Source organism: Didymosphaeria variabile (genome assembly GCF_027946475.1).
Source record: "Didymosphaeria variabile strain IMI 356815 chromosome Unknown scaffold_9, whole genome shotgun sequence".
NCBI lineage: Eukaryota > Fungi > Ascomycota > Dothideomycetes > Pleosporales > Didymosphaeriaceae > Didymosphaeria > Didymosphaeria variabile.
This window is the reverse complement of record NW_026611628.1, coordinates 62,252-77,600: the sequence shown is the minus strand read 5'-3', so window position 1 is coordinate 77,600 and position 15,349 is coordinate 62,252. Positions and strand designations below refer to the sequence as shown.

The window sequence follows — 15,349 nt, the reverse complement described above, 5'->3', positions numbered from 1 at the left end:
CAACAACATCTCTCCCCCCACATCCTCTCAGAGGCCGCCTGCCCGCACGTGTCGCTCATTCCCGCTTTCTGCTGCGTTGTTTATGCTTATAGCGTTCTGCACATTTGAGCGTTCTGCATCTCACCGATCGTTCAGGCCCGAGCTCTCGCCGCCTTCGCTCCTCCCAAATCGGGCTGTCACCGTCGCAGCGTCGTCCGCCTCAACTTCACCGTTGTTTCCCCGCCATGGTCTACATTACACCCGGCTTGTTCGGCCACGATCATATATACACCCAGCCTGTCTTCTCTACGTCAACCCACGCCCCCACACACAACCACATGCTCGATTCGCAGGTTACAGCCGGTCTTGGCAAGAGGAAGAGGCGGGCAGATGATGACACGGACATGCCGAGCTCCAAACACATTTCCATGTCTTCTACAGACGTTGACCGATTCGGTTCCAGTACCTCACGGACATCGCCCACAAGCGAAGGCCACATCCGGTTATATGGCCACAACCCCGCTCCCCACGAAGCGAGCGTGCATCGGACGTTTTCCAGGTCACCGAAGTTTTCAAGCACGGAACGCCGACCAGTCAAGCAAATGAAGCGTCTGCCTGTCAAGACGCTGTCGCATATCATGGACACCGAACCTGATCTGGGGCCAAGCTCACCGCCCGTCCAGAAGGCGGACACACATACGAAATCAGACCTCAGCCCGTGCCACGTCTGCAGCACTGCGCCCAAACGAAAACGAGACCTCGAGGGTTACATGGACTGTCAACGATGCACAGAAAGGACCTGCTACATATGCGCGAGGGAGTGTCTGGGATGTCAAAAGGCTATCTGCAAAGAGTGCATCGTGGAACTGGGACAGGATGGGGAGCCTTGGTGCTTGGACTGCTATCAACATATCAATACTTGAAGGATCACTTGGACTCTAAGGAGAGTGATTCGGTACCGACAAGATTGTTGAGTATGAGAGTAGTGTTGGACACGAGAAGAGAATGATACCATGTTCTGGGCGATTTGTGTTTCAGCAAGAGCCAGGCGTTTTTAGCTATGTTTGCGCTTGGGATTAATTACATCGAAGGCATACCACGATTCGAAATGTGCAAATCTCGTGGGAAGAGCTGCATGAAGTAGCTATGTCTGGTAAGATCTACGACCAGACACTAAGATTTACGAGGGCTAGGGACACAAGCAATCAACATACCTTTAATCGTAACGCCCATTCACGGACTTTTCTCGTTTTGGTGGGTTGAGTGATTCTCCCCACGTCATTAAGCGCGAGCCTGTGCCTTGACGGCCTGACCTTAGAGGAGAAGCTAAGCACGAAAGCACAGGATTATTCCCACATCTCAGGAACAGCATTGCCTATGATATGGCAACACAGGGTACCGAATCTCTTTGCGAGGCGCTGCACAAGGAACAGTGCTCTGATTCTTTTGGGGGATTGAATCTAGGGACCGTTCAGGATATTGACTTGTAGCTAGTTCGCCGATATTTCGAACATATGCAAAGTCCCACAGACGCCGTCGGTGAAATATTCGCCTAGAGTTAAGTCGAGTGTTGACACGGCAAACGCCCGTGCCTTCCAAGTTGAGTAGGCTCATGATAAAACACCACCCGCCCACGCACACCTCGACTGACAACGCACCCTTACTCGCCGCAATGTCGATATTCGCGCTTCTTGCGGTCGCCGTTACCCTCGTCAATGCCGCATGGAGCGGGCGACTCGTCCCTTCTGCGAACGATACCGCACCCACACCGTATGGTCTGACACGCCGCTGGGACAAATCCGCTACTGCGACCGACGAGCTGTGGGGCAACGCAGTCTGCAGGGGGGAGCAATTCGTGGCCGCCTTCGGAAGCACCGACGAAGAAGCCGGCAAGATCTTCAAATCCGCGGCTAACCCACCCACTATGCAGAGTCAATGGCAGAGCGACCAGCAGAGTAAGTTCCCTGGTTTCCTACCTGGGGTTAACTTGTTCACAACTTGCAATAGGCGATCTGGCCAAGTGGGGTTGGAAAGAAGTTGATGCCAATGATCACGCCATGTGCGACTACAGTGACGCGTTCTGGAATTACGATACGTCCTACGACGCGTTGGGACTGAACAAGAAACCAAAATTCTCGGGGTTTCCGAAGGTCCCTTACCACAATGGAGGGGACAACATATGCTATGAGCTTTGGCATGGCGACAGCAACTTGAACCTCAGAATTCCCTTCGTCCGCCAACTTTACAAAGTAGAAGGAGAAGAATACTCGGTGAGTCTGTTTTGTTTCCATCGGTGCGCTCTGGAAGCTAACACGGTCACCATTTACAGAAAACGGGCGCCTATCACAAAGCTTGTATCAACCATGTTGGCGGTGGTATGCGTCATTCCTCTCTCCTTATGTTGCATTTCAAAGCTGACGTTAACTGCAGTCGTCACTGCACAATTCCGACTGAGCCCCCTCCACGGCGCGACGCGCAACTGGGACCACGAGCCGCACAAATCCGAACTTCCCGCTTTACGCTCCTCCGCAGACCTTCTCTGGTAAGTCTCATGGGTACAAAGTAGATGCGTTCTGCTAGTAAAGCGAAAGAAAGCCTCTTGCCTGTGCATCCGAGACAAGGGCAGAGAGTCTTTCGTTCGCTTAGCTGAGACACGAGCGAATGTACCATCCCCACTCCATTGAGACATACACTGACTTCGTACCTTCGGGTTTGGCAGGGGCCTTTGGTGCCGCGACAATCCCAACATCAAGAACATCAAGTATTTCTGGACCCAGCAGGTCGCCAACCCAGAGACCGCCTCAATCATCGCATCCGCGTTGAAGATGTGGGGAAAGGAGGTCACCGGCTGGCCAGGGGCGACATTCAGCATGGAAAGCGACGAGGGATTGGCGTTGCTTGGATCCCCTAATGCGATATCCTTTGGATACTTTCTGACCAGTCACAAGAAAGAGCTGGGGAACAAGAGGATCACCAAGGCCCAGGTGTTCTGGGGGGACGAGAAGCGCAAGGGGTCGGACGAGCATCGTCATCCTGAGATGTTGTTCTATGTTGAGGATGTGCCTGAAGGGTCAAAGAAGGAGCCTGGAGGACAGCAGGGTAATCAGCAGCCGTAGGAGTCGCTTGGCTAAACGGCAAGTCACATTCGGATCTGGCATGAGGATGCTCGTGCGCGGAAACAGGTACTCATCTTGCGATTAGTGGGCGCAAAGAGATTTGCAATGCCAACTAGCAAAGTTATATCACACCTGATACACTACGTCTACAAGCCTTCCCTCATTGCAAGGTCCCCCACAAACTTCCTCCCAGGACTTCCTCCGTTAATCCACTCATCAGGCCTAAACAGACCAAACAAACCTACAAATTGCATGAGCTACTTATCCAACAATTACAAGAACATGCCAATTACTCACCCGCCTTCTTCAGCACCGGCATACTCGCCGCCATCTTCTCCTCCAACTCTTTCTTCTTGCCTTCGTCAGCGCTCGAGCCGGATATGAGTTGATCGTACTCTCGGATGTTGACTAGTAGAGCGCCGACGGTGCCGGTTTGTATCTTGGAGCCGTCAGGCAGCGTGACTACAGGCATCGCGGCGCCGAGGGTCGCGCTGTTGAGGACGGCGAGCGTATCTGGGTTGGAGGTCATGCTTGCGGAGTGCGAATTACGGTCTTCAGTGACTACAATGCGTGAAGGTGATTCAAGAAGATCTATTGTTCAGCAGTAAAGAGATCTCGGAGAAGAGATGCGTCTTTCATCTAGATACTTTATACCTAATTTCTTACGAGGCATCAAATTAGTGATGGACTAGTGCGTAGCCTCCGCGCAGCGAGAGCTTTGTACCGAAGTTCCGAAGCCGATACCTGGAGAGCGAAGACCGAATCGGCTCGCGCTTAGACCCGAGCATTCCTCCCAAAAAGCTGGCTAAATTTAGGGCTTGCACGTGGAGTGACGTCACATGATGAGGCGGATGCGCTTCCTCTTGCGGTGTTAGCCCCCAGGAACAAAAGATGCGCCAGGCATCGTATATTGATGGATTCGTCATGTTCTCATGAGATGTTGACGAAATTGCTCATACGACTGCCCTACATGTACAGCTTCTGCGTGTGGTTTATGTCAAGATGTCCGCCGTAGAGAGCCCCGATTGCGCACCGGTTTCCAATGGCCTCAAACGTATGTCGTCCTTAGAACCTTCCCCGCGATTGCCATTGCGGTTGTTTAGCACGCACATTCCTATGTGATCCCCGTCAATTGCGCTATTTCGAGTTCTCTTTACCGACCTATGCACCGTTCAACCTGATTTTAGCAGGCAGAGACGTCCGACAGACGGTACTTGTAGCTGACTGTGTGACACAGATCGGAGGAATTCAACCGTTCTCAACCCGAGATCCTATCTAACAGAAGATCTCTGGAAGCAAGCTCCGATCCTAACAGGAACAACGCAATTTGATCCACGAGAGGATGCGCGCAACATTCTCGTAACAGGCGGGGCAGGCTTCATGTGCGACATGGCGTGCTCGTGGAATAGAGTCGCGACTGACAACCTCACAGCGCGTGTTGGTTCGTCCGACACTTGACCCTCACGTACCCCGACCACTATAATGTCGTCTCGTTCGATAAGCTCGACTACTGCGCAACACTGAACAATACGCGCGTCCTCGATGGCCGCGCCAACTTCACATTCGAGCAAGGCGACATCACGTCTCCTTCAGATGTTAGGAGAGTGCTGCGAAAACACCAGATCGACACCATCTTCCACTTCGCAGCCCAATCGCACGTAGATCTCAGCTTTGGCAACAGTTATGAGTTCACGAACACGAACGTATACGGGACACATGTTTTGTTGGAACGGGCGCGGGAGCATGGCATCTCCAGGTTCATACATATCTCGACGGACGAGGTGTATGGAGACGTACCGGTTGGTGCAGCGGATCTCAGCGAAACGAGCATTCTGGCTCCCACAAACCCATACTCAGCTAGCAAGGCTGCGGCGGAGATGATGGTGAGCGCGTATCGGGCGAGCTTCAAGCTCCCCTTGATCACTGTGCGGGCCAACAATGTTTACGGTCCTCATCAGTTTCCAGAAAGTACGGCGTCGTATCTAACGTCTCTCGTTCCTTGCTGACCATCCACAGAGATTATACCCAAGTTCATCATGCTTTTGCAGCGCAGCAGAAAGCTCCTTGTTCACGGCGATGGATCACCCACCCGGCGGTATCTTTACGCAGGCGATATCGTAGATGCGTTAGACACGATCTTCCATAAAGGCGACGTCGGACAAATATACAACATTGCGACCTCGGATGAGATCTCCAATACGGAAATCTGCCACAAACTATTAGACCTGTTCAAGCTTCCGCACGAGACGCCAGCAGAGCTCGAGAAATCGGTGCAGTACACGGAAGATCGCCCTTTCAACGATCAGCGATACGCGACCGACGGAACGAAGCTCGCTGCATTGGGCTGGCAGCCAACGACCAGCTTCGATGATGGTCTGAGGCGGACGGTAGAATGGTATCGGCGATTTGGTGAGGTATGGTGGGGTGATATCAGTCGCGTTCTTACGTCGTTTCCGGTGGTGGAGGGCACGGAAATATGGACCAAGGAGGAGCATGAGGCGCTGGCATCGGACGACGAGGTCTTGCTTGAAGATGGCAATGTAGCTGGTGGTACGACGTGGACGAAGAAGGCTTCTCAGCACCTTGAAGAAGAGATTGAAGGATCCCACAAGCAATAGGATTAAGAAGCGTTGAGCACGGCTTGAGGATCGCCTTGAGCTCCAGACGACTTCGTGCTTGTCTTATAATTATAATGATACAAAAGCACTCTCATCTTCACATACACACACTCTTATGCATCCCTCAAGACGTCTGTCCTCATCCCGCGCTATGCTACGATTTGGCAATCTGGCCTGTGTCTTTGCAGACGTGCCACCCTCTAACACCAGAGCATACATACATAGCTACATTTTCATGGGATACATGGAATAGTCAAGTTGGATAGCGAAGCATGCCACAGACGTCATCAACGTCAAGTTAGAAGCCGGCTCTGTGGCTAGCGGTGCATCGGCCGGTGCAAACATCAGCGCTGTGCTGACGCAAAGGTCCAGATGTCGTTGCCCTCGCCTTTCCAATTAGTCTGCACTGGCGTTCGTCTGCGTTTCGCAGAAGCTGCAAATCGGCATGCAACCGACGCACATTCGTGCTGCTGGAATTGGACACAGTCAGAGCCGAGGTCGTGGTGTATGAGATGATGCTCAGGGTGGATGGCGTGTTGATCGATGACGCTCTGAGTGTACCTCGGCGTGTCGCGTACCCAAGCCTGAAGGTGTCAGATCCATATGTAGGCAGCATCGAGAGCATCAGGCAGTTGCTACGGGAGGGTTGTCAGGGCGGATATCGAGGCACGCTTTTGCAGCTATAGCAGAACATGGGCAGTGATTGTAGTTGCAGACCATGTGACCTAGATGGGCATCATTGTGTTTACTGATCGCTTCCGACGCGTTGTTGGTTGCCGGATAGCGCTCGGGTAGCTGGAACGATGCAGCTCGGCGATTTGCACGTGAAATAGTCCATCTCACAATAGACCACCTTCAACACCGTACGTATCTAGTAACATCTATAATGTCGCGCGGAAAACCACTGTTCACAGTTCCAATCGGCACAAAGGGCAAGGTTGAGGTCACCTCGCCCGCTGAAAAGGTCTATGTCGTCGCATTCGGCTCGCCGCCGGATAATCGCCTCGTGACCGACTTTTGCGAGGCCATCTTGCTGGCGCTGGACATTCTCGAGACGAAATACCAGCACGGCGTCGTCATTACTACCTCGTTGATCGAGAAGTTCTACAGCAATGGCTTGGACTTGGAGCACGCCATGCAGCCCGGCTTTTTTGCGAATGTTTTGTTCAAGTTATGGCGGCGCATCTTGATGTGAGTCTCACACAATCAGATTGATGAACCCAAATATGCTAATATATGCCAGCTACCCAATGCCTACCATTGCTCTGATCAACGGCCACGGTTTCGCTGGCGCTCTCATGACAGCCATGATGCACGACTATCGCATCATGAACCCGCACAGAGGCTACCTCTGCTTGAACGAGGTTGAGCTGGGCGTCCCATTACGACCAGCAATGTCATCCATCTTCCGGCAGAAGTGTTCGCCGACTGTCTATCGGACTCTGGTACTCGAGGGCAAGCGATTCAAGGTAAGTTCTATCTCATCACTGGCTATTGAGTGTACTCACGATGGCATCAGTCACTGGATGCACTGAAGAACGACATCATCGATGGCGTTGGCGGTCTGGAGGAAGTGCTTACGTTCATCGAAGAGCTGAAGCTGACCAGCAGGCCCGACAAGGGAGTAGTCGGAGATCTGAAGAGGGAGATGTGGCGGGAGACAGTCAATTTCCTGGAGAACGACGAGCGCGAGTCCGAGCGATTGCGCAAGGCGAGTGATAGGCTCGATGCGGAAGCTGCAGAGCGGGAGAAGAAGATCCAGGCGTGGTCGGCAAAGGTACAGGCAAAGTTGTAGAGATGGCTCTTGTACATCTCTCACAGTGCAACTCCTGGTGCCTCGCAATGCTAGCGTCGCAGCGGATGCAGGGTCCAGTTAACGCCCTCCGCAATCAAATCTTCAACCCTGCCCAGGTGGTCTGTAGAACAGCAAACTATATAGATCAAAGCCAAAAGTGGGAGTCCTATTGCGATACTGTCGATATCGAATCGTTTTTTACACTATACGCGTCGTTGAGGCAGTGAATCATTGATGCCGCACGCCCCCACCGTGGCGCGTCCCGCACAGCCACCGGGCGCCAGTCAACATCCTGGGCAGCTGGACCGCGCTTACTGCGAAACGACCAGTGTTCAACCTCCGACACTCCACCAAACAGTCAAATACTCAGGGACACCCCGAAAACACTACGTTGCTGTGTCTTCCTACCTGACAGATACACCGATCACCACTCACACCTTTACACCGCCGCAACCAGCGATAGAGTAGCAGCACGTCACCCCGCACGCACGACATCCGCCTCAGCCCAACGACCACACCACCACACCCACAACCGCACATCATGGGTCTCTTTAAGAAGAAGAACAAAGAAGGTGAGGCAGCAGCCAACCCTTACGCTGCGCCTGCAAAGAACGATCCATATGCGAACGCAGCACCCCCAGCGTACAGCGGAGGCAACGATTCGTTCCGCCAGGAGAAGAGCCCCGCTGTGACAGGCCAGGGTGGACAATTTGGAGGTCGCGGTTACCAGAGCGCAGGCAACTATGGTGCATCCGGTGGCTATGGCGGCAACCAGTTTGGCGGAGGCCCTGCAGACCAGGGCGCCCCTCGCCGTACTGGAGGCTACGGTGGCATGGGCAACGCCGACCCGAACAACGAGGAAGAACGTTCTGCCCTGTTCGGAGGCGCAGCCCAGAGACAACCGAAGCAGCCACAACAGCAGCCACCCCAAGAGAGCGGCGGCTATGGACAGCAAGGAGGAGGCAGCTCCTACGGCCAGTCGGGCGTTTCTGGTGGTGGTTACGGAGCTCCGGGAGGCTACGGCAGCGGACCAGCATACGAAGACCGACAGTTGACTGCAGAGGAGCAAGAAGAAGAGGACATGATGGCGACAAAGAGCGAAATCAAGTTTATGAAGCAGCAGGATGTGTCCTCCACCCGAAATGCGTTGAGGCTCGCGCAACAGGCTGAAGAGACGGGTCGTGATACTCTCGCTCGTTTGGGAGCACAAGGTGGTATGTATTACTCTTTACTGACCAGAGCGACAAATCAGTACTGACTGTTGCATTTAGAGAGGATCCACAACACAGAACGCAACTTGGACATGGCCTCGTCGCAGAATCGGATCGCGGAGGAGAAGGCACGTGAGCTCAAGACGCTCAACAGAAGTATGTTCGCGGTTCACGTGGCCAACCCTTTCACCACCAGTTCAAGGCGCGAGGAGAGGGATCGCAAGATCATGGAAAATCACCAGAACGACCGTGCTCAGAGAGACGCGACTCGGGCGGCCGCGTGGCAGAGTACGGCAAGGCAAGACGAGTACAAGAGAGGCACGCAAGGTGGAAACACAGGGGGCAAATCCACACTGGCAGACCGTGCAAAGTACCAGTTTGAGGCTGATAGCGAAGACGATGAGATGGGTAAGTGCTGGCGCTTTCTCTTTGTATCAGACATTATATACTGACACAGCGCAGAGAACGAGATCGACGGCAACTTGGATCAGCTTCACGGAGCTGCGAAGCGACTGAACGCTCTTGGTAGAGCCATGGGCCAGGAGGTCGATACTCAGAACGAGCACATCGATCGCATCACGCGGAAGACGGACAAGGTGGACGACCAGATCGCTATGAACAGGGCCCGTCTGGACCGCATCCATTAAAAGTCCTACTTGAATCTGTTCGATGCTCAGCAGATGTTCAGAGTATTGGTTTGACATGTTTTCTCTGCAATGTTGAGTTTTGGTCCGGCGTTAGATGGAATCCACGTGCATAATGTTGTCCGCGGATTGGAGTACCTGGATGGTCTGCCTTTTTACATAGAAAATCGATTACTCTGGCATGTGAACAGGCAGACGAAGCACCTTCTCTGTGAATAAAAGGCTCTCTGTCTATAAAACCGGCGTATCTGTGGCTCTTCAGAAGGACAGTGTGCGTGGAAAACTGGGAGTGTCCATGTTGTAATGGTGTGTGGTCAGCTGGTTGGGGTCTAAGCCACGGTTTCGTAATGCGGGGCCCCAGCCCCAGCTTATAGCTTACTATGGTACAGCTCATGCAAGGGCCCGCCGCCGAAGCTCCAGCCAGCTCACAGCTCCAGCTCTACACCCTCATCATTCTGCGAAACATCATCATGGGCGGCGAACAGCGTGTCATTCCCGTGTCTTCTGACTACCCCAAGCTCGCGGCTGGTCCCGTGGGCAAGCAGATCGACCGCATCTACCGCGACCGCCTGAACCAGTTCACGGATGGCGGGCAGTACTACGGCCAAGGCCTGTTACCGTACGTTGCGATTGTTTCCGGTATCACTGACGCTCCTCACTGACAATATCTAGAAAGATCGTATATGCCAAAGTTGGCGCGAACCCGGGTCCGTTCAAGCTTTCCGTCTACTCTCCGCCCAACCTCTCGCGCCCCACGTTTAAGGACGCCGTCTCCCATGACTTCAAACCGATCATACCCGGCCATTGGTTCGGGCCCGGCTGGTCGACGCACTGGGTCAAAATCCAGATGACAGTCCCCAAAGAATTCTTGAAGTACGAGCACCTCGAGTTCAAATGGGACGCCGGTTGCGAAGGCATGATATGGACAGAACACGGCGACGTTGTACATGGCCTGACCGGCGGCGGTGAGCGCACCGAATGGATACTACCCAAAGAATTCAGGGACGGGAAGGAGCATACCTTCTACGTCGAGGTGGCATGCAACGGCATGTTCGGCAATGGTAACGGCGGTTCCATCCAGCCGCCAGACCCAAATAGGTCCTTTCGCCTGAGCATCGTCGAGATCCAAGCCATTAACCTAGAAGCACGGGCTCTTCGCTATGACTTCTGGGAATTGGGCGATGCAGCGAGGGAGTTTCCGGACGACTCTGTTGAGAAGCACGAGGCGCAGCAGGTCTGCAATCGCATCATAGACGCTTTCATTGCTGGCGGTGGAAGCCAGGAAAGCATCCTTGAAGGCCGCAAGATCGCGCGCGAGTACCTTGGCCATGTCGATTCACACAAAGTCTACGAGAGCGACAATGAGGCTATTGTTACTGGCATTGGCTATTGCCACATTGACACATGCTGGCTGTGGCCGTTCGCCGAAACCAAACGCAAGGTCGCGCGCTCTTGGTCGAACCAGTGCGATCTAATTGATCGGTATCCCGAGCTGCGCTTCGTCTGCACGCAAGCTCAGCAGTACAAGTGGTTAGAAGAGTTGTATCCATCTACTTTCGACCGCGTTAAGAAGAAGGTCAAAGAAGGCTCCTTCCAGCCTATCGGAGGGAGCTGGGTAGAGCACGATACCAACCTCCCTGGTGGAGAGTCGTTGATCAGACAATTTCTCTACGGACAACGATACTTTGAGAGCCGATTCGGACAGCGGTGCAAGACATTCTGGCTTCCAGATACCTTTGGCTATTCTACACAGCTCCCCCAGATCTGTCGGATCTCTGGGATGACACGGTTCTTGACGCAGAAGCTTAGTTGGAACAACATTAACAACTTCCCTCACACCACATTTAGTTGGGTAGCTCTCGACAATAGCCAGGTTATTTGCCATATGCCACCATGCGAGACGTATACTGCCGAAGCACACTTTGGCGACGTCAAGAGGAGTGTCACACAGCACAAGTCTCTCGACCGAGACAACACTTCGCTTATGGTCTTCGGCAAGGGAGATGGAGGGGGTGGTCCCACCTGGGAAATGATGGAGAGACTGCGAAGATGCCGCGGAATGAGTGACAACAAGGGTGGTCGTTTACCGCGCGTAAAACTCGGCGACTCTGCCGATGACTTCTTCGACAAGCTAGAGAAGAAGGTCGAGCAAGGCCACGAACTCGTGACCTGGTACGGTGAGCTCTACTTCGAGCTGCATCGCGGAACATACACAACGCAAGCGAACAACAAGCGTAACAACCGGAAATCTGAGATCATGCTCAGAGACATTGAGTACCTGGCAACGCTCGCCACAGTTCGAAATGCCTTCGGGAAGAAGAGCTCGTACAAGTACCCCAAGAAGGACCTAGATGATATCTGGGAAGGCGTTCTGTTGTGCCAATTCCATGACTGTCTGCCTGGTAGCTCGATTGAGATGTGCTACCGTGACTCGGACGAGGTAAGCGCCGCGCCACTTGCCCCCTCGTGAAATTGTATTGACCAGTATTAGATCTACGCCAAAGCATTCGCTACTGGCGAAAGGTTGCTTTCAGATGCACTATCGGAACTTGGCTTCGATCAGGACATCAAGCACGACAGCGACCTCTTTGCGCTGAACACTCTTCCTTGGCCAAGAACCGAACTTGTGAAGCTTCCGCCGGTTGCCGGTCTTCCAACATACGGCCTCGCGCATGGGGACAGTATGAGCGCCTTAGAGGTTCGCCCGCTTGCCTCTCCTTACTCCGCCACCACTTCATCCGTGAAGGAGATCCGACCGGATGTGTTCGAGCTTCGCAACTCCCAATTTGTAGTTGAGGTCTCTAACGGCGCGATCACGTCGCTGTACGATATCAACGCCGATCGCGAAATCGTTCCAAAGGGTGCTAAGGCGGCCCAACTTGTCATATTCGATGACAAGCCGTTGTACTGGCAAGCCTGGGATGTCGAAGTTTACCATCTTGAGTCTCGCCAAGAGTTGCCCCCGTCAAAGGTGGTCATTTCAGAGGACGGACCTCACCGTGTCTCACTCAACATCGAAACTAAGATTTCGGACAAGTCATGGGTTAAGACCACCATCTCTCTACCTGCGGCAGTCGGCAACGCCCCAACAAGTGTCGAGATCGACGCGGAAATCGAATGGCAGGAAACAATGAAGTTCCTCAAGGTGGAGTTCCCGGTTGACATCGTCAACACGGAAGCCAGCTACGAGACGCAATATGGTATTGTCCGTCGCCCAACCCACTACAACACAACTTGGGACATGGCCAAGTTCGAAGTCTGCGTCCACAAATGGGCCGATCTCTCAGAGGCTTCATACGGTGTTTCCATTCTCAACGACTCGAAATTTGGATTCGCAACCGCAGGGAACGTCATGAGACTCTCGCTCCTCCGCGCGCCAAAGGCCCCAGATGCACACGCCGACATGGGCCGTCATCACACCCGCTACGCCATCTTCCCCCACGCCGGGTCCCTCAACGAAGCTACCGTCCGCAAGGCCTTCGAATTCAACAATCCGCTCCGCATCGTAGGCCGCAAGGCCAGCTCTAACCCCTCCCTTCTCAACTCCTTCCAGATCCACGGCGCGCCAAACCTCGTGCTCGATACCATCAAGCGAGGCGAAGACGACGAGGACGTTTCCCGCGGCGAGCTCCCCGTCAAGAAAGGCCAATCCGTCATCGTGCGCATCTACGATGCGCTGGGTGGAAAGAGCAAAGCGGTGCTCACTTGGGGCTCTTTGCACGTCAAGAAGGTTGTCAAGGTGAATGCGCTGGAGGACGACATCGAGGGCGAGAAGGAGATTGTGCTGACGGAGGTGGAGGGGAAGAAGGGGGCTAAGCTTGAGATCAGGGCTTTTGAGGTTGCATCGTACAAGCTTGTTTTGTAGATAGAGGGCGTCGTTTGTATGGCGGATAGTTGATGAGTGTATGCCACGAAGTTATGATTCTATCATGTAGCATGAAGTGAGTCCTGCGTACCAATGGCAATGGGATCAGCAGGCTGTGTTACATATAACATCGGAGTCACTGAGTCGCGTTGGCGGCTTTGGCTATGCGCAGCGCAATACTGAGTGGAATCGCATTTTCGCTAGCCCTGATCTGATGCCTGCCCGATGAGTTTGTGTTTTCTCATAACGAGGATCTGACATGATAATCTCCGTTCTGAGCAGCTTCCCAGACCCGCGCTCCCCTACGCCTTGCAGATGTATGCGCGAAGTTACCATCCTCGACGTTAGGGTACTCGGCTACACCGACGTCTCGAACCCCTCCTGTGAAGGTTTCATGCTTTAGTCGTTGAAGCTGGGGACAGAATGTATTCTGGACCCGCTCTCGGGCCAGTCTTCACGTTGCCTACCGCTCGGGTGTTGGTCGTGACGGGTTGCTAGCTGTGCCGAATCGATGCAGAAGGCTGTGGGTGGTATGTGTGAAAGGCGTTCTGTAATGTAGATTACCGACAACACTAAGAGCTCCCGAACATTTGATTTAGCTGTCCGGCACTCCTTCTGGCAGATCTCATCCCGAAGCGTCGAGTCAGCAAATCATGAGTTAGGTAGTTCTTTGGCCGAGATCTCGCTTCAGCACACGCTTTTGGTACGACCCGCTTGAAAGACTCCGGCGGTGGTCGAAGGGACAGGACTATCACGCAAATCGAAAACGGAGACAAAGGTCAGAAAGAGTCTTAGAGCTGCAAAACACTCAAGCTAAGCATGCTGGATGTGAAAAGTCTATCTGAGGTCCAATGAAGACTTCCTTCAAAGAGATGTTATGCTCAAGGCAGGTGTTGGGCATATGGTTTTGCCACGAAAAGGTGTATCGTGTAGGGCTTTCCTTGGAAAAAAGAAAATCAGCCGACTATGAGATCAAGGCCCCTGGGCGTCCCGCCAATGCGTGGTGACTCCGGCCTTCTAGAATATCTTTCACCGCAATCAAGACAAGCCGTCTGTCGTTGGCAATGTGACAAAGCCGACATCTTCGCCCATCCAAAAAGACCATTACAAGCCGGCCAGACTTCGATCATTTAAACACACACGTTGAGGTCACCAAGTCTTCTGACCCAACCTGATCATGCGGAAAAGGTGTCCAAGCTGGCCCTCCCGCTGCCGAGAAATTTCACAGAGAGATCATACCTTGCTGTTCAGATCGATCTGTCACTCAGAGATACCGTCTTTTTGTCTCGGGCATCGCGCCTCGCCCAATCGGCTTTATTAGCTCGGTCTCCACTGATGGTAAGATTAAGGATCCTGCACCATTCAGTTATTTCCAGGTTGTCGATGATGACCCACCCACGTTTATAATCAGCTTCTCCTCACGCTTGGAGCCCGTGAGGTATACCGACCAAACATACAGAAACCTGTGAATGCGTCTTTCCTTCGGAATCTTCCCATGACAGAAACGTCTGGGGTCCCCTCGCGGCGGTACCGTAAGAGATTGTAGAACATGTAGTGCCTATAACTGAGCCCACAGTAACGAGAGAGTCATTCACGAATTTGATACTCCAACCGATTCAAATAGCCATGATAAGAGATCCAGGCATAAAGACGGAAAACCAGCCGATTGCTGTACCATAATGATCATCGACTGCCGACGTCGTGCACCCCAGGTGGATATTCTGCCCTTATATGGCACCAATAACCTTGAAGCATACAGTCATCGACAAAAGTATGGCTCACGTTGCTACTGGTAATGCCATACCTACGAAAAATCCAGGTTCCTCGATGTTATGGTTCTTATAACTAAGCCATCTAAGAGCTGGTTTCATATGAAGTAGGGACTAACACATACCCAAGGGTCCCAATCGCGCCCGGAGACATCATCATCGGTACAGATTCTTGAACGGGGATGTTCAACCATCTTTTCATAAAGCAACGGAGTATGAGCCCATGTGCTACCTTACCAAGTGTTAACTTGTTCATTTAGGAGGAGTCAACTTACCAGAACGACATCAGCCGGCTCCCTCCCGTCCATGTGGTCACGTTGCAAGTCACGGATTGTTTCGATCAATCTGTCCA

General features: G+C 53.1%; 6 protein-coding genes across 6 annotated transcripts; 5 read left to right on the top strand and 1 right to left on the bottom strand.

Annotated features, from left to right (window-relative positions):
• Positions 1-1,651: 1,651 nt before the first annotated feature.
• Positions 1,652-3,095, top strand: N0V89_011338 (uncharacterized protein; the record flags this gene model as incomplete). The annotated part of the gene is made up of 5 exons (XM_056220070.1): positions 1,652-1,934; positions 1,987-2,249; positions 2,309-2,354; positions 2,410-2,521; positions 2,699-3,095. The coding sequence occupies 5 exons, from the start codon at positions 1,652-1,654 to the stop codon at positions 3,093-3,095; spliced, it is 1,101 nt and encodes a 366-aa protein (XP_056065373.1).
• Positions 3,096-3,241: 146 nt separating this feature from the next.
• N0V89_011337 (uncharacterized protein) lies at positions 3,242-3,624 on the bottom strand (the record flags this gene model as incomplete). The annotated part of the gene is made up of 2 exons (XM_056220069.1): positions 3,242-3,336; positions 3,393-3,624. 2 exons carry the CDS (start codon positions 3,622-3,624, stop codon positions 3,242-3,244), a joined length of 327 nt encoding a protein of 108 aa, XP_056065372.1.
• A 473-nt stretch (positions 3,625-4,097) lies between these two features.
• N0V89_011336 (uncharacterized protein) lies at positions 4,098-5,713 on the top strand (the record flags this gene model as incomplete). Its single annotated transcript, XM_056220068.1, has 4 exons — positions 4,098-4,149; positions 4,333-4,477; positions 4,528-5,063; positions 5,112-5,713. 4 exons carry the CDS (start codon positions 4,098-4,100, stop codon positions 5,711-5,713), a joined length of 1,335 nt encoding a protein of 444 aa, XP_056065371.1.
• An 886-nt stretch (positions 5,714-6,599) lies between these two features.
• N0V89_011335 (uncharacterized protein) lies at positions 6,600-7,508 on the top strand (the record flags this gene model as incomplete). Its single annotated transcript, XM_056220067.1, has 3 exons — positions 6,600-6,904; positions 6,957-7,182; positions 7,233-7,508. The coding sequence occupies 3 exons, from the start codon at positions 6,600-6,602 to the stop codon at positions 7,506-7,508; spliced, it is 807 nt and encodes a 268-aa protein (XP_056065370.1).
• A 541-nt stretch (positions 7,509-8,049) lies between these two features.
• Positions 8,050-9,366, top strand: SEC9_2 (Protein transport protein S9 plasma membrane t-SNARE; the record flags this gene model as incomplete). Its single annotated transcript, XM_056220066.1, has 3 exons — positions 8,050-8,722; positions 8,780-9,127; positions 9,182-9,366. 3 exons carry the CDS (start codon positions 8,050-8,052, stop codon positions 9,364-9,366), a joined length of 1,206 nt encoding a protein of 401 aa, XP_056065369.1.
• Positions 9,367-9,743: 377 nt separating this feature from the next.
• AMS1 (Glycoside hydrolase, 38 vacuolar alpha mannosidase) lies at positions 9,744-13,228 on the top strand (the record flags this gene model as incomplete). Its single annotated transcript, XM_056220065.1, has 3 exons — positions 9,744-9,982; positions 10,036-11,803; positions 11,855-13,228. 3 exons carry the CDS (start codon positions 9,744-9,746, stop codon positions 13,226-13,228), a joined length of 3,381 nt encoding a protein of 1,126 aa, XP_056065368.1.
• Positions 13,229-15,349: the final 2,121 nt, after the last annotated feature.